Consider the following 18,220-nt stretch of genomic DNA (forward strand, 5'->3'; position numbering starts at 1 on the left):
GCGTCGGCGCTTGGCCACGAGGGGCTGTTAACAGCCACAGGCTCCATCCTGGGGCCCCCGGTTCCCTGTGAGCAGAGCACAGTCGAAGCTCCCGCTCTCCTGAGCTTCCTGTGTGCACGTCTCAGATGGGGACAAAGTGGTCCCTCTTGGGGACGTGGTGCGGCCGATGCTGGATGCCGCGCGGAAAGCACCTGGAACACGGTGAGTGTGCCACAGCGGGCTCGCTCGTCTCTGGGGGAAGCTCAATAAACGCACACGACCAAACAGGAAAATCCACCTCCCTCATCGTCATCCCTCCCAGGATGACAGGGCTTCTGGGAGAAACAGTAAAGGTCACGGGGCTTCCTGGCCTCCGAGCCTCCAGAAACCAGAGTGCTGGGGATTAAAGAGATTCTCCAGGTAAGATTGACGGGGAGGGTGACCCCAGCTGCTAGACTTTAGAACAGGTCCACCAGCCCTACTGGGTTGTCCTTCACTGAGGACACAACCCTCGGAAAAGATGCCTCCCCAATGCGGGAAATTTCCATCAAGGGCAGAGGTGGGCCCTGCAGGTCTGCGTCTAGGGTCCTTCTGTCTCCAAGAGCAGCAGCTCAAGGAAACGTGTAGAATGGGAGCCCAGGCACGGCGTTAGAGTCGCAGGCCCTGCGTTGCAGTGAAAGGATGCCTTTCCCTCCTGGGGTGGTCCACCTGGCCCCCGGGACTCCATGGCCACGGCCCGAGTTAGCCTCAGCGCCCTTCTCCCCATCATACCAGCACCCCTGCCTTCTCTACATCCCTCCATTTCCTTCCTGCTGGCCTAGAGCCAGGCCCAGCTCAGGCCCTGGTCAATTCCACCTGGGCAACTGCCCTGACTTTACTGGCATCAAACTGCCCCCTCAGCTCCTCCCTGCATGGCAGATGGAAGGGCCTTTCTGGGGTGCAAACGTAACTCTAACATCCCCAGGCCCAAATCCTACAATCACTTCCTTCAAAGCAAATCTAAACTCCCAGGCACAGTGGACAAGCATTCCCGAACCAGGCCTGGCTGGGCCTCCAGCCTGGTCCCACACCCGTCCTTGCTCCGGACTGCCCAGCATGCCTGGCTCTCAGCTCCGCAGGGCCTTTGCACATGTGGGGCCTCCTCCTGGAACACTCTGCCCATGACCTGTCACTCCTCTGCCTGCCCAGGTCCTACTGTGGACTGGGTGGTCGTTCCTTGGCTTTTCCCCAACCCTTCGGTCCCTCCTCCCAGCTCCACAGCTCCTGTGCCTTGTTTGGACCAAGAACCCTGGATGCAGGGGCCATAGCTGGGCCATACCCATCACGCAGCCCTGGGCCTCACTGTTTACTGAGCTGCATTGGTCTGTGTTATAACAACATGTGAACAGGGCCAGGACAGTGATACCCTAGTTACAGATAAGAACGGTGAGGTTTATTCCGGAAGGCCATCAAACTAGCCCAAGGACAGCGGGCTTCCTCCAGTTCAGTTTAGTTCATTTCACTCAGTCATGTCTGACTCTTTGTGACCCCATGGACTGCAGCACGCCAGGCCTCCCTGTCCATCACCAACTCCCAGAGCTTGCTCAAACTCATGTCCATTGAGTCGGTGATGCCATCCAACCATTTCATCCTCTGTCATCCCCTTCTCCTCCCGCCTTTAGCTGGGCTTCCTCCAATTAAATAAATAAGCCTGACAGGCATCAGTGGCCCCATAACCACTAGAGGGTGCAAGAGGATAAGCGCTCCGTGCAGGAGTGGCCGGCAAGCGGTCCCGCCAGGCTCCTAGGGTAGTGGAAGGCGTCCCCCGTCCAGAGCAGCCACCTCTAAGATGGTCCTCTAAGTGAGGCCCCTTGGCTGGGCAGCGACAGTGCACTCTCTGGATTTATATTTAAGGAAAGACAGGCGTGGAGAGAGGTGAGCAGGAACACAGGAGCATAAGATGGGCGGCGGGAGGGGGACAAGGACTTGCACGGGAGGTGCAGGGGCCACTGCTGGCTCTGAGTGTAGCTGGTCCTCAAATGTACCCAGCCTCAAACCTGACTCCAGACCTGCACAGTCTTGGGCACAGTGGATGTGACTTACAGAGTGTATGTGATCATAAAATAAATCAAAATATGTATAGCACTTAAAATAGCGACCAGAAGATAGCAGGTGCTGGTGAATGCAAGCTGCTGTTCCAGTTATCTACAGCAGGTGCCCACCTCTCTCCTGGCATCCTCTTTCTCTTGAACATCCCTAGAGACTGATTCTGATGACCTCTGGGGCCCTTTCTAGGGCTCTTCCAGTTCTGATATTCAGCGATGCTATGTGATACGTTCTGACTGCCCAGGCCAGAACACTCAGATGTCACTAGCTTGGGAATTTAAAATTCTTCTGGAGCTTATCGTCAACAGACTCCATCATACAGAAGCTACTTTTTATTTTTGGTGCATAGGATACAGGCAGAGCCCAGCTGTCCCACTTCTGTACAAACAAAGATTACAGCCTTTTCACACATCATGAGAATGATTTGTTTCTATCTCTTTCCCCTGCTGACATGTGACCTGCCAGAATCCAATCACTAGCACATACTGAGCACTCCCACTGGGTCAGGCTCTGTTGTAAAGGCGTTACCTGTTATCTGCTTTCTAACACTCTCAGAGCTGATGCTATTTGGATTCCCATTTTACAGATGATGAAACTGAGTCCCAGAGAGGTTAAGTTACCTGCCCAATGTCGCACGGCTAATAACAGGCAACTGTGGAATGGGTCAGGATTCTAGCTCAAGTCTGCAGCACGGTTTCTGTAACAGGATGTGGCACACAGTAGGTGCTCATGAAATGCTGACTGAAGGAAGGACCTACTGATAACCTGGAGAAAATTCTTCCCCTTCTTCCTCTCTGGAGTGACTGGCTAATATTTGGGCCAGTGTCAGCTAAGGATACCATTTTTTCCCCCCGGCATCAATATCCTGCTGATGGAATAATAATTAAATACAAAGAAAAAAGAGTAAAAGGAAAAAAATCTTTCTCCTTTGATGAGCATTCATATCGGCAGCCTTATCAAATTAAAGTCCAATTCAAAGGGGCTTGGACAGCAAACCAGGAAGTTTGGGGCACAGGCTGAGGGATGTTATTAGACAGTATAGGGGTCCCAGGTGCGTTGCTTGGCTGGTCCCTCTGCTCACTGGGAATGAAATATCTGTGTCTATCTTTCAGCAGTGCAGAGGAGAGAAAAGAAACAACGTGTACATGATAAGCAAAAGCAGAGAAAGTTCTCAAACAGCTCCGTGCAGCTGGGAATTTGTTATAATGCAGACCCTGATTCGGGAGGGGGACAAGATTCTGCATTTCTAACCAGCTCTCAGGCGATGCTGATGCTGCCGGTTTGTGGACCACACTTTGAGGAACAGAGCGGTTTGTGCAGAAGCAGCAGGAACCTCTCGATTCGACAGGACCATCTCCTCTCTGAGGAGCTGAGTCTTTGAGCAGAGGGCAGGGCGGCTGCTGCAGGTTTCTGAGTCAGGTGTGACCTGGGCGGGTGCATGGGTCTGAGCTTATGAGTTCTCAAGGTCAGAGAAAGGGTTAATAGGTGCATAGTGTCCTGGGCTTTACATACAGCCAGGCTAGTCCAAAACTTCCAGGGCAAAACCCCATGGTGACTATGAGTTTCTGAGCATTTCCCAGGGCCCTGCCTGCAGCAACTCCTGGGATGGAATTTTTTTATCAGTAATCAAAGCTCAGAGGGGTTAAGTAACTGATTCAAGATCACACAGCTTCAACTGGGTAAGCTTAGATTTAAAGTTGGATTTGGATTTGTGGATTCCTCTGAACCAGTGGTTGGTATTCCCAGTTACACATGAGAATCGTTGGGGCAGGGGGTTTAAAACTGGCAATGCCAGAACCTTCACTTCAGACCAATCAGACTGGATTTCTGTGCAAAAGGCCTGGGGCACAGGCATTATTTTAAGCTCCCTTGGTGATGATACATGGGGCCATCAGGAGAGCTACCCAAAGCTCCATCCACCAGTGGGCATCAATTTTGATTGCTCATTGTGGTCAGCTGGAACCTTAAAAATCCTAGACTGATTAAGTCAGAATCTCTGGGAGAGGGACCCATCTTGGATTTAAACAGCAGTACTTTTTCAACCTCCTCAGATAACCTCAATGTGCAGCCAGAATTGAGAACCAATGTTCCATGCTGTAGTGACATGGAGCTGGCAGGCTTTTCTATTAATGGAATGGACGGATGGATGAATGGATGGATGGATGAATGGATGGAGAGATGTACAGATCTCTGTGACTGATGGACAGATGGACAGACGGATGGATAGACAGATGGATAGATAAATGCCTGATGGATGGATAGATGGACAAATGGATGCACTGCTTTTCTCTGGCTTCTGTATCCCCATCTACAGTACACGGGTGTGGAACTTAACTATCCCTGCAGCCCTCCAAGCTTCTGATTCCATATATCTAGTCTGAATATCACGTTCCCTCCCTGCCCCTTCCAGTATTACCAGAGCCTGCAAATCCTGAGAATCACGCAACAGCCCTTCAGCTGCAATCATTCTTTCTGTCAGAGTCATCATGAGCTGTCGGGCTTTGGAGCTGGAACACTTAAACTGGTCCACCAGAAAGTGCTGGATGTTTTCCATCTGTTTCCAGAAAGCTTCCATCTGTGAAATGAGAATGAGAAGCAAGAGGTGGGGGAGAGAAAACTTATTTAAGAAAGGTATAAAGCTGTCTGGTTCAGGCTTGAGCATTACTATTCACCCCTTATCACAAACTCAGATTCTAAACACTTCCACAAGTCGGAGCAAGTTATCTTGGCAACAATCACATTCTCCAGAAGTTCCTCCTCGTTCTTTTGTGAGTGCCAGTCAGTTTCAAGGCAGCTTTTCAGCAAACACCAGTGTATGGCTGATAAGGAAGGAAAACACAATGAGATTCCCCAGCTTAAGCAGCTGAAAGACAGCTGCTTAAGAAAAACAGCCTGTGATTGCTGCCTGGGATGGGGAGGGGAGGGGAGGGGCTCATGAAATTCAACAGTGTCCTCCTGGAAGCTTCCGGATCTTTAAAAGGGATTAAATCCATCCTGGAAATAAAAGCATGGATGGCCATTTAAATATTAATTATTGCCCTAAAAGTACAAAAGAACAGTATGGCAGAGACGATGATAACCATAAAAACATTTTGCTTTCCAATCTTTTCCCCTTTCCTCAACCTTGGGCTTCCCTGGTGGCTCAGACTGTAAAGAATCTGCCTGCAATGCAGGTGACCTGGGTTGGGAGGGGAGGTTGCCCTGGAGGTTGCCCTGGAGGAGGGCACAGCAACCCAGTCCAGTATTCTTGCTTAGAGAATTCCATGGACAGGGGAGCCTGGTGGGCTACAGTCCATTGGGTCACAAAGGGTCATACACGACTGAGCAACTAACACTTTTCTCCCCATCTTACTGAGAGCAGAGCAGGAAATCTCCAAGTGGTTTAGTGTTGAGGGCTAAATTTTTGTCAATGCAGCCTCCCAGAGCTCAAAGAATGACATCTGGAGTCATAACAACTTTTCTTTATGGCATGCAGGTTATATGCCAGGCTCCACGTGTCACACATCTCATTTCTAGATAAAATATGTATTGGAAGGACAAGAAACAGGCTCAGGTAGTTAGGTCACTGGCCAAGAGTCAAGAGGAAGAGGGGGATTGGATTCAGGTCCCTTCAGCTCCCACGGCGGTGGTTTTCTCTAGCTTGGCTCCACCCCTCAGATGCCAAGATGGACATTTCTCGCTCAGCAGCACATGGGAGAGTCAGAGCTTAGTGGTATCAGAAGTCCATGCTGATCTTGCTGCTATGGGTACAGACAGATGGAGACCTGAAACTCTGAGTCAATCAAACCAGCCATCTCTCCTGGGCATGGCCAGGAGAAAGCCTAGACCTGTAAGAACTGGCACCTCTTTGAAAATTTTGTCTCCCATCTCCCGGGCCTCATGGTAGCTCAGCAGACCCTTTATAGACCCCCGTCACCTCCTCACTCACATTCACACCCTGCTCTTGCCCTTCTCATCCCATCAGATGACCTCCTTTCCAACCGCTATCCCAGAAGGTGGACTCAATTCAGTTCAGTCACTCAGTCGTGTCCGACTCTTTGCAACCCCATGAACTGCAGCACACCTGGCCTCCCTGTCTGTCACCAACTCCCGCAGTTTACTCAGACTCACGTTGATTGAGTCGGTGATGCCATCCAAGCATCTACAACAGAGGATGAAGGTGGACTATCATCTGTGAATTCCCGCACATCTGGAAACAGAGTTCTACGTCCCAGAAGAGGCAGCTCTGCATCTTCTCTTCCTATCTCAGAGAACCAGGATGCCCACTCTATTGTTCTGAAAAACTCATAATTCCCTTAGCATTCATGACATGATTTTCTCCTGGTTCTTCAAGGTCTAGACTCTGCTTCTTGTTTTGATTCTTCTTGAATCTTGCTCCTTCAATGCTCGCAGGATCCAAGATTTGGCATAAGGCTTTTTACTACCCCTTCTACATGCACTTCTGGACCACAGGCATTTCTGTTATTGGATGATACCAATTTTGTTGTTCAGCCGCTCAGTTGTATCCAGCTCTTTGGACCCCCTGGACTGCAGCATGCCAGGCTTCCCGGTACTCCTGGGCCAGGGGCATCTCCATTATTGGATGCTGCCAATATGTTAGAGAATCTCCTGAGAACTATCAATCCTCTGCTTGAAATGGTCAGACAAGGACAAGATGTTCCACTGCTCTGGGGAGACCACGGACCGCTGGAATCTGGGTTAAGCACCCTCCCTGAGCTTTCTCATCTCGGACATCCTTGTTCTCCGTGTGCTCCTACTTACCTGAGCTCAGTGGAGACGCTCCATCTCCAGGCATCTCCAACTCAAGGTATCAAGCCACATTCAGCATTTTCCCTCCTGACTTCCTGTCATACTGGGGTCTTTATTTCCATAGACCTGACGCTCTACACCCTCTTCTTCCCACCATCACCTCCTCAGACACAACCCTCTCAGCTCTCCCACTTTTTCTTACCTCTCCATCCCTACTGCAAATGTTTTCCTGAAATTCCTACTGGATTAGCCCCCAAACTCCTAACGACCCTCTGTTCAGCAGCCTAAGCAGTGCTTCTAAAACAGAATGAACCAAGCCACCCTCTGCCACTTCAGTGACTCCCATCTCCTTGGCATGAGATGAAAGCCCTCAGGGAAGACCTCTGGCTTTATCTTGCTCAGCCTGCTTCCTGCCCTGGCTCCCTTCTCTGCCCACCCACTGGACAGCATCCATCCACACTTCCCCCAAAACCTCATCATGGCTCTTTCTTCTATTCAGACTTTCCTAACTCTAGAGAGTAAAATGAATTGCTCCCTGCACTGTACCTCAGGCTTCCCATATATCCATCTATCATGGTCCCTGTAAGCCACAAAGTCCTCACCTGCTCACCTATTGGTACCCCCACCAGACTGGCCTGAGCATCTTCCCACAAGGGCCAGGTCTAAGTTCATTGTAAATTTCTAGTGTCCAGCATAACACCTGGGTGCCAAGGAAATATTTGTTTAATTCAGAATATGTGAACAGTGGGTAGTAGAATGTCAAAGCAAAAAAGAGAATTTGAGGGAAGCCATCCTCTTGAGGATGATTGAGCCATCCTCATAGCTCAATCCATAAAGAATCTGCCTGCAATTCAGGAGACCTGGGTTCAATTCCTGGGTTGGGAAGATCCCCTGGAGAAGGAAATGGTAACCTACTCCAGTAGTCTTGCCTGGAGAATCCCATGGACAGAGGACCCTGGCAGGCTACAGTCCATGGAATTGCAAGAGTTGGACACAACTTAGTGACTAAACCATTCATCCTCTTTGGAATTTAAAACATGCTTTTATTAGTGATGCCTGGAGTTTGAGCAGTTAGCAGCTGGCATCTGCTCTAACCCACAGGGCAGTAATGTCACAGAGGGTTAGGGCGATATTTGCTTTGAATGATAAAAAGATCCATCTAAAATTTAAACAAGGAGAATTCATTAAAGGAAAAAAAAAAGACTCCCTCAGTAAATCTTGGCCCCTTAATTATACCTTCTCTATCGCTTAACTTCAGAAACGGGATCCTTGGCTCCAGGGTATATTTAATACTCAAATACAACAGAGAATTTGAGTATTAAACATGCTTCTAGGTACCAGCTCTTTAATCTTGCCAAATGAACTGTCCCAGAAACCATGCTTTTTATAGGGGAAAGAAAATCCACCACATACATTAGCTATTAGCTGCTCAGAATATTCTCTTTCCTTCTTTTCCACATCTGCCAGGGTGATGTATTCGGAGTCACCGCCACCCAACATCTCTGTGTTTGACAGCTTGACCTGAAGTCTCTTTTCTAATTCCTCCAAATCCTGGAGAAAAAAAGAAAAAGAAAAAGAAAATGTATCTTAAATTCTAGAGAAGAAATGCTTTTAATTTTTTACCACATTATCATAAAAATTTCTTATGATAATTAATGCTCTGGGTATTGTCCTACTGAAGGATTGATGAAAAAAATCTATTTTTCTCATTAAATGTACAGCCTCAGGAATACTGGATTATGTATTTTCTTCTGTATTTTCCTCACCCTCCCCCAAAATAGGCCATACTTTAAAAACAATGAAAAGTATCTTCCAATCTTGATGAAGTTCCAGGAACATGTCATGGTACTCTGGAGTGTTGGGATGGAATATTTCCTCTCCACTCCTCTGGTTTCCATGGGGAAGGATTACTTAGTACACCCCAGGGAGGAAGTGATATGTATTTGATTGGTGGTTCAAAAGCAGGAAGTGAGCACAGCGCCTAGCTTGCCCAGCCTCATCCTCTTTGGGACAGACCATTCAGGGGAGGCCACCACCCTGGTGTGGCTTCAGTCTAGAGTGAGCTGGGAAGCAAGGGTCCCTCTTGTGTGTGGGGAGGTCTGAGGTGGCCCAGCTTTGCCAGTAAGTGATTTAGGTAAGCAATTTAGTTAATCCCGGATTCAGCGTTAGGAAGCCATGATTGCTATATATCTAAGTCACACCCTGCAAGCAGGTTCCTCTCAGTAATTAAGCTGACATTTGTATATATGTCTCCCCAACACTCTCAATTAAATCAGATCTTAGAAGGAAAAGGAGAAGTCTATGTATGGAGTCTTTCAAAACCCCACATAGAATGTGGGTGGCAGTTCTGTTTTCTCCAGACCTGTGTTCACTGGTGTGGGTTCAGGTTCATTAGGAAAACTGCTGTTGATTGTCCAAGTGGAAGTCATATGTGGCTTCTAATTCTCTACAGTAACTCTACCAGAAAGAAATGAGGGTTCCTTTCTAGCTGAGGAAACTCATCTATGGGAAGTTGAGATATCTTGTCCAAAGTTCCCCAGTAGCAAGCGGTATGCTAGGTTAGGTCCCTTAGGCCCATGGACTCCAGAGACCCACTCTTCCAACTGCATGCATTATCTGCTTCTCTCCAAAGCAGCTGCCATTTCTGGGTACTTCTCATCCTCATACAGAGGTTCTAAGGCTGCTGTCAATATTAAAGGAAAGAATGCATTTAAAGTCCTCAGACAGATGACATTCAGTGAATAGTAGCCACTATAATAATTAAAATGCTCTGTAAGTGGTAGAGGTGAGATTTGATCCCAGACCTGCAGACACCAAAGCTCTTATTCTTGCTATATGACATACGACATTGTTTCATTACTCATATAACTGCAAGTATCACCACATAATCAATATTTTTTGTTGTTGGAGAGTCATTTAGACTCATTGAACCTCAACTTCCTCAGCTGTAAACAAAAATAATGATGGCCACTCACAGGGCTGCTGTGAAGATTACATGTAAAGCCCTGTGTGCACTGCCTGATGATCACAATGGTGGTGGTACCCAGGATGATGACAAGAAAAATGAAGATGGTCTGCCTTTTCCTAGGGAGGTAGTGATGGATCCTCCCACATGGAATCCAGAGGAATGAAGACGAAACATTCTTTCCCAGTCTCCCGAACCTCATGGTGGTGGTGCTAAGGATGACAATGGTGACTGTGATGAAGATAATGGTGATGGCGGCAGTGAGGGTGATGACAATGATGGAGTGACGATGATGAGGATGATGGTGGAGGGGGTGATGGTCACGGTGATGAAGATGATAATGACGCAGATGATGCTGGTGATGGGAGTAATAAGAGTGATGTCAACACGGTGGTGGTGATGATGAAATGTTGGTAGTACTTTTGGAAATAAGGAGAAGCATGGTGATGGTGGTGGTGCTGACAGTGATAAGAATGACAATGAAGATAATGATAACGGTGGTGATGGTCATCATAAGAATGATTATGACAATAACAAAGATGGTGCTGGTGATGGTGACATTGATGATAGTGATGCTATTATTATGATAATAATGGCAATGATATTGATGATGATGGCAAAGATCATATAATCAGTGTCTAGCTGCTACTGAGTGTTCATTGGAAGGACTGATGTTGAAGCTGAAACTCCAATACTTTGGCCACCTGATGTGAAGAGGTGACTCATTTGAAAAGACCCTGATGCTGAATAAGATTGAAGGCAGGAGGAGAAGGGGACGACAGAGGATGAGATGGTTGGATGGCATCACCAACTCAATGGGCATGAATTTGGGTAAACCCTGGGAGTTGGTGATGGACAGGGAGGCCTGGCATGCTATAGTCCATGGGGTCACAAAGAGTCAGACATGACTGAGCGACTGAACTGAACTGAGCTGCTACTTTGCTACATGTCTCATACACAACTCTCTTCTCCTTTCTGTAATCCCGTAGGACAGGAATTACTATCCCATGGCACAAATGAAAAACCTAGCATTCTGAGAGTTTGTGAAAGACAGACCATGGTATCAACCTCTACTGCCCTGATTCGTTTTGCTGTGCATAAAACAATATAAAGGTTGTATAGAAGGCGAGAAGAATGCAAAGTGGTGTTAAGAGTTGTAACTAATAAACCAAGTATATATTTTAAAATTCCCCCAAACTGTACAGAAAATAACATCAATAGTGGTTCTCTTTGAGTACTGGATATGACTGACATTCTTTTTTCCTACTTCCAATATTTTTCCACATTTTAATAATATATATTGTTATCTTTATATTTATACCTATAGCTTTATATACCATTATATTGTGTTGAAAACTGTATGTTGTAATAAAGTATTTTTATACATAAAAGATACTTTCCTATGATATTATGTTTTATATATCTTAATAAACTATTTTTAAGTTACTTTGCAATATAGGTTGAAGACTTACATTTTCTTGCTTTGAAAGAATCTTCTGGTATAATTCATCATCAGACTTCTTTTTAGGGAGAAGGTCAAGGAGGCACATTTTAAAAATTTGAATAAACATCTATTGCCAAAAAGGGAAACAAAACAAGAAAGATTTAAACAATGGTATCTTCACCCTTCCTTCCTTTTTCTCCTACCACCTTCTTTCTCCACTTCCCCCCATAATTTTTGCTCTAGGAAAAGACTATCAGATTTAAAACCATGACAGTGGTCTATAATGAACTGTGTTTTCATGAAGCTTCTAAAGAAAAATGCCTCATCTCTCCCGCACATATTTATAAGGAGCCTACTCTTTGGGAAACCCCCCACTTTCCCCATTTCCATGAGTGAAGAAAACAGACAAGGAAAAGGGGGAGTTGCTTCTCTGTGGAAACAATCAGAAGAACACTTGTAAGAAATTAAGATGTGTAAAGTTGTCCACTCCAGCTCCCTGTCTCAATGGATGGAGGTGTCCTTTAAATCAAGAAGGGCCCTCCATAGGCAGGGGCACCTTGGCAAGTCCAAGGCTGCTGTCTTCACAGTTTGTTTAGTCATTCGCCGGTTGTAGGACATCTGAGTCTTTCCCGTCTGGGGTTATTCTGAATAAAGCTGCTATGAACATTCACATAGAGACTTTTGAGTGAACATAAGTTTTTCTGGGATGAATGTCCAAGAGTACAGTTGCTGATTCTTCTGCTAACTGCATGTTCAATTTTATGAAAAACTGCCTGTTTTCTGGAGTGGGCTTTTATACTCCTACCAGCAATGTATTAGTGATACAGGTTCATCACATCCTCACCAGCATTTGGTGTTGCTGCTGTTTTTATTTTAGCCATCTGGATAGGTATGCAGTCACATCTCATGTGGTTTTAATTTGCATTTCCCTATTGTGGGGAAAGGAGAAGGCAATGGCACCCCACTCCAGTACTCTTGCCTGGAGAATCCCATGGATGGAGGAGCCTGGTAGGCTGCAGTCCACGGGGTCGCTAGGAGTCGGACACGACTGAGCGACTTCACTTTCACTTTTCACTTTCATGCATTGGAGAAGGAAATGGCAACCCACTCCAGTGTTCTTGCCTGGAGAATCCCAGGGACGGGGGAGCCTAGTAGGCTGCAGTCCATGGGGTCACACAGAGTCAGACACGACTGAAGCGACTTAGCAGCAGTAGCAGCAGCATTGTGGGGAAACAGTGGAAACAGTGTCAGACTTTATTTTTTGGGGCTCCAAAATCACTGCAGATGGTGCCTGCATCCCTGAAATTAAAAGACACTTGCTCCCTGGAAGAAAAGCTATGACCAACCTAGATAGCATATTGAAAAGCAGAGACATTACTTTGCCAACAAAGGTTCGTCTAGTCAAGGCTATGGTTTTTCCTGTGGTCATGTATGGATGTGAGAGTTGGACTGTGAAGAAGGCTGAGCGCCGAAGAATTGATGCTTTTGAACTGTGGTGTTGAAGAAGACTCTTGAGAGTCCCTTGGACTGCAAGGAGATCCAACCAGTCCATCCTAAAGGAGATCAGTCCTGGGTGTTCTTTGGAAGGAATGATGCTAAAGCTGAAACTCCAGTACTTTGGCCACCTTATGAAAAGAGTTGACTCGTTGGAAAAGATTCTGATGCTGGGAGGGACTAGGAGACAACAGAGGATGAGATAGGTGGATGGCATCACTGACTCGATGGACGTGAGTTTGAGTGAACTCCGAGAGTTGGTGATGGACAGGGAGGCCTGGCGTGCTGCAGTTCATGGGGTCGCAAAGAGTCGGACATGACTGAGTGAACTGAACTGAACTGAACTGAACTGAATGGCTTAAGGGAATGACAGAGGATAGATGGTTGAATCGCATCACTGACTCAGTTGATATGAGTTTGAGCAAGCTTCAGTGATGGTGAAGGACAGGGAAGCTTGATGTGCCGCAGACCACAGGGCCACAAAGAGTAGGTCACGACTGAATGACTGAACAACAACAATGGCTTAATGATGTTGAACATCTTTTCATGTGCTTCTATATGTGTTTACCTGTCAGCCATATATTCTTTTTGGTGAAATATCTGTTCATGTCTTTAGCTCATGTTCCAATTGGATTCTTTATTATTTCTATTGAGGCTTGAGAGTTCCTTATATATTGTAGGTACTGCTGCTGCTGCTGCTGTTAAGTCGCTTCAGTCATGTCCAACTCTGTGCAACCCTATAGACGGCAGCCCATCAGGCTCCCCCGTCCCTGGGATTCTCCAGGCAAGAACACTGGAGTGGGTTGCCATTTCATTCTCCAATGCTAGTTCTTTTTTAGAATGTGGTTTGCAAAATATTGCCTCAGTGTTTTCATCCTCTCAACAGGGTATTTTGCAGAGCAGAAGTTTATTTTGATGAGTTTCAATTTATTAGTTTTCCCTTTTATGGATCATAATATCAGTGTTAATCTAAGAACCCTTTGCTTAGATCCCAAAGATCTTCCTCCTTTTTTTAAAAAAAGATTTATAGTTTTTTTTAAATAGTAGTATAGTTTTATTTGACCAATAAATAAATCCAGAATTATAATGAGAAAGTTCAACACAACTTTATCAGGAATTGATTAATCTATTAGTATACAAAAAATCAGTAGGCTTAAGGAATATTTGAATAACATGACTAGCAAAACTGACATAATTGTCACAGTTATGATATTCAATACTATACACCAAAACTGTGGCATGTATAATTGTAGTGTACACAGATCATTTGCAAAACAAGATTAACTTCTTTTTTTTTATTTTATTTTTAAACTTTACATAATTGTATTAGTTTTGCCAAATATCAAAGTGAATCTGCCACAGGTATACATGTGTTCCCCATCCTGAACCCTCCTCCCTCCTCCCTCCCCATACCATCCCTCTGGGTCATCCCAGTGCACTAGCCCCAAGCATCCAGTATCGTGCATCGAACCTGGACTGGCAACTCGTTTCATACATGATATTTTACATGTTTCAATGCCATTCTCCCAAATCTTCCCACCCTCTCCCTCTCCCACAGAGTCCATAAGACTGTTCTATACATCAGTGTCTCTTTTGCTGTCTCGTACACAGGGTTATTGTTACCATCTTTCTAAATTCCATATATATGTGTTAGTATACTGTATTGGTGTTTTTCCTTCTGGCTTACTTCACTCTGTATAATAGGCTCCAGTTTCATCCACCTCATTAGAACTGATTCAAATGTATTCTTTTTAATGGCTGAGTAATACTCCATTGTGTATATGTACCACCGCTTTCTTATCCATTCATCTGCTGATGGACATCTAGGTTGCTTCCATGTCCTGGCTATTATAAACAGTGCTGCGATGAACATTGGGGTACACGTGTCTCTTTCCCTTCTGGTTTCCTCAGTGTGTATGCCCAGCAGTGGGATTGCTGGATCATAAGGCAGTTCTATTTCCAGTTTTTAAAGGAATCTCCACACTGTTCTCCATAGTGGCTGTACTAGTTTGCATTCCCACCAACAGTGTAAGAGGGTTCCCTTTTCTCCACACCCTCTCCAGCATTTATTATTTGTAGACTTTTGGATCGCAGCCATTCTGACTGGGGTGAAATGGTACCTCATAGTGGTTTTGATTTGCATTTCTCTGATAATGAGTGATGTTGAGCATCTTTTCATGTGTTTGTTAGCCATCTGTATGTCTTCTTTGGAGAAATGTCTATTTAGTTCTTTGGCCCATTTTTTGATTGGGTCATTTATTTTCCTGAAGTTCAGCTGTAGGAGTTGCTTGTATATTTTTGAGATTAGTTGTTTGTCAGTTGCTTCATTTGCTATTATTTTCTCCCATTCTGAAGGCTGTCTTTTCACCTTGCTAATTGTTTCCTTTGATGTGCAGAAGCTTTTAAGGTTAATTAGGTCCCATTTGTTTATTTTTGCTTTTATTTCTAATATTCTGGGAGGTGGGTCATAGAGGATCCTGCTGTGATGTATGTCAGAGAGTGTTTTGCCTATGTTCTCCTCTAGGAGTTTTATAGTTTCTGGTCTTACGTTTAGATCTTTAATCCATTTTGAGTTTATTTTTGTGTATGGTGTTAGAAAGTGTTCTAGTTTCATTCTTTTACAAGTGGTTGACCAGATTTCCCAGCACCACTTGTTAAAGAGATTGTCTTTAATCCATTGTATATTCTTGCCTCCTTTGTCAAAGATAAGGTGTCCATATGTGCGTGGATTTATCTCTGGGCTTTCTATTTTGTTCCATTGATCTATATTTCTGTCTTTGTGCCAGTACCATACTGTCTTGATAACTGTGGCTTTGTAGTAGAGCCTGAAGTCAGGTAGGTTGATTCCTCCAGTTCCATTCTTCTTTCTCAAGATCACTTTGGCTATTTGAGGTTTTTTGTATTTCCATACGAATTGTGAAATTATTTGTTCTAGCTCTGTGAAGAATACTGTTGGTAGCTTGATAGGGATTGCATTGAATCTATAAATTGCTTTGGGTAGTATACTCATTTTCACTATATTGATTCTTCCAATCCATGAACATGGTATATTTCTCCATCTATTAGTGTCCTCTTTGATTTCTTTCACCAGTGTTTTATAGTTTTCTATGTATAGGTCTTTAGTTTCTTTAGGTAGATATATTCCTAAGTATTTTATTCTTTCCGTTGCAATGGTGAATGGAATTGTTTCCTTAATTTCTCTTTCTGTTTTCTCATTATTAGTGTATAGGAATGCAAGGGATTTCTGTGTGTTGATTTTATATCCTGCAACTTTACTATAGTCATTGATTAGTTCTAGTAATTTTCTAGTGGAGTCTTTAGGGTTTTCTATGTAGAGGATCTATGTCATCTGCAAACAGTGAGAGTTTTACTTCTTTTCCAATTTGGATTCCTTTTATTTTTTTTTCTGCTCTGATTGCTGTGGCCAAAACTTCCAAAACTATGTTGAATAGTAATGGTGAAAGTGGGCACCCTTGTCTTGTTCTGTCTTTAGAGGAAATGCTTTCAATTTTTCACCATTGAGGATAATGTTTGCTGTGGGTTTGTCATATATAGGTTTTATTATGTTGAGGTACGTTCCTTCTATTCCTACTTTCTGGAGAGTTTTTATCATAAATGGATGTTGAATTTTGTCAAAGGCTTTCTCTGCATCTATTGAGATAATCATATGGTTTTTATTTTTCAATTTGTTAATGTGGTGTATTACATTGATTGATTTGCAGATATTGAAGAATCCTTGCATCCCTGGGAGAAAGCCCACTTGGTCATGGTGTATGATCTTTTTAATGTGTTGTTGGATTCTGATTGCTAGAATTTTGTTAAGGATTTTTGCATCTATGTTCATCAGTGATATTGGCCTGTAGTTTTCTTTTTTTGTGGCATCTTTGTCAGGTTTTGGTATTAGGGTGATGGTGGCCTCATAGAATGAGTTTGGAAGTTTACCTTCCTCTGCAATTTTCTGGAAGAGTTTGAGCAGGATAGGTGTTAGCTCTTCTCTAAATTTTTGGTAGAATTCAGCTGTGAAGCTGTCTGGACCTGGGCTTTTGTTTGCTGGAAGATTTTTGATTACAGTTTCAATTTCCATGCTTGTGATGGGTCTGTTAAGATTTTCTATTTCTTCCTGGTTGAGTTTTGGAAAGGTGTACTTTTCTAAGAATTTGTCCATTTCTTCCACGTTGTCCATTTTATTGGCATATAATTGTTGATAGTAGTCTCTTATGATCCTTTGTATTTCTGTGTTGTCTGTTGTGATCTCTCCATTTTCGTTTCTAATTTTATTGATTTGATTTTTCTGCCTTTGTTTCTTGATGAGTCTGGCTAATGGTTTGTCAATTTTATTTATCCTTTCAAAGAACCAGCTTTTGGTTTTGTTGATTTTTGCTATGGTCTCTTTTGTTTCTTTTGCATTTATTTCTGCTCTAATTTTTAAGATTTCTTTCCTTCTACTAACCCTGGGGTTCTTCATTTCTTCCTTTTCTAGTTGCTTTAGGTGTAGAGTTAAGTTATTTATTTGACTTTTTTCTTGTTTCTTGAGGTGTGCCTGTATTGCTATGAACTTTCCCCTTAGGACTGCTTTTACCGTGTCCCACAGGTTTTGGGTTGTTGTCTTTTCATTTTCATTCGTTTCTATGCAAATTTTGATTTCTTCTGTGATTTGTTGGTTATTCAGCAGCATGTTGTTCAGCCTCCATATGTTGGAATTTTTAATAATTTTTCTCCTGTAATTGAGGTCTAATCTTACTGCATTGTGGTCAGAAAAGATGCTTGGAATGATTTCTATTTTTTTGAATTTACCAAGGCTAGCTTTATGGCCCAAGATGTGATCTATCCTGGAGAAGGTTCCATGTGCACTTGACAAAAAGGTGAAATTCATTGTTTTGGGATGAAATGTCCTATAGATATCAATTAGGTCTAACTGGTCTATTGTATCATTAAAAGTTTGTGTTTCCTTGTTAATTTTCTGTTTAGTTGATCTATCCATAGGTGTGAGTGGGGTATTAAAGTCTCCCACTATTATTGCGTTATTGTTAATTTCTCCTTTCATACTTGTTAGCATTTGTCTTACATACTGCGGTGCTCCCGTGTTGGGTGCATATATATTTATAATTGTTATATCTTCTTCTTGGATTGATCCTTTGATCATTATGTAGTGACCTTCTTTGTCTCTTTTCACAGCCTTTGTTTTAAAGTCTATTTTATCTGATATGAGTATTGCTACTCCTGCTTTCTTTTGGTCCCTATTTGCATGGAAAATCTTTTTCCAGCCCTTCACTTTCAGTCTGTATGTGTCCCCTGTTTTGAGGTGGGTCTCTTGTAGACAACATATGTAGGGGTCTTGTTTTTGTATCCATTCAGCCAGTCTTTGTCTTTTGGTTGGGGCATTCAACCCATTTATGTTTAAGGTAATTACTGATAAGTATGATCCCGTTGCCATTTACTTTATTGTTTTGGGTTTGAATTTATACCCCGTTTTTGTGTTTCCTGTCTAGAGAATATCCTTTAGT

The 18,220-nt window shown here is 43.9% G+C and overlaps 1 protein-coding gene across 6 annotated transcripts in view; it reads right to left on the reverse strand.

The window, feature by feature from the left end:
• The window catches only part of EVC (EvC ciliary complex subunit 1), a 104,946-nt gene that overhangs the window by 61,318 nt on the left and 25,408 nt on the right, over positions 1 to 18,220 (reverse strand). For all 6 annotated transcript variants that reach the window (XR_011567271.1, XM_019963082.2, XM_019963083.2 and 3 more), the window contains exons 6-8: positions 11,251 to 11,349; positions 8,227 to 8,364; positions 4,481 to 4,639 (exon numbers count right to left, since the gene is read on the reverse strand). Coding sequence is in view for 5 of the 6 variants with exons in the window: in XM_019963082.2 (XP_019818641.2) it covers positions 4,481 to 4,639; positions 8,227 to 8,364; positions 11,251 to 11,349 (396 nt within the window). In the remaining variant the exon portion in view is untranslated. The remainder of the gene's footprint in view (positions 1 to 4,480; positions 4,640 to 8,226; positions 8,365 to 11,250; positions 11,350 to 18,220) is intronic.

The sequence above is a fragment of the Bos indicus genome, chromosome 6 (genome assembly GCF_029378745.1).
Source record: "Bos indicus isolate NIAB-ARS_2022 breed Sahiwal x Tharparkar chromosome 6, NIAB-ARS_B.indTharparkar_mat_pri_1.0, whole genome shotgun sequence".
Classification (NCBI taxonomy): domain Eukaryota; kingdom Metazoa; phylum Chordata; class Mammalia; order Artiodactyla; family Bovidae; genus Bos; species Bos indicus.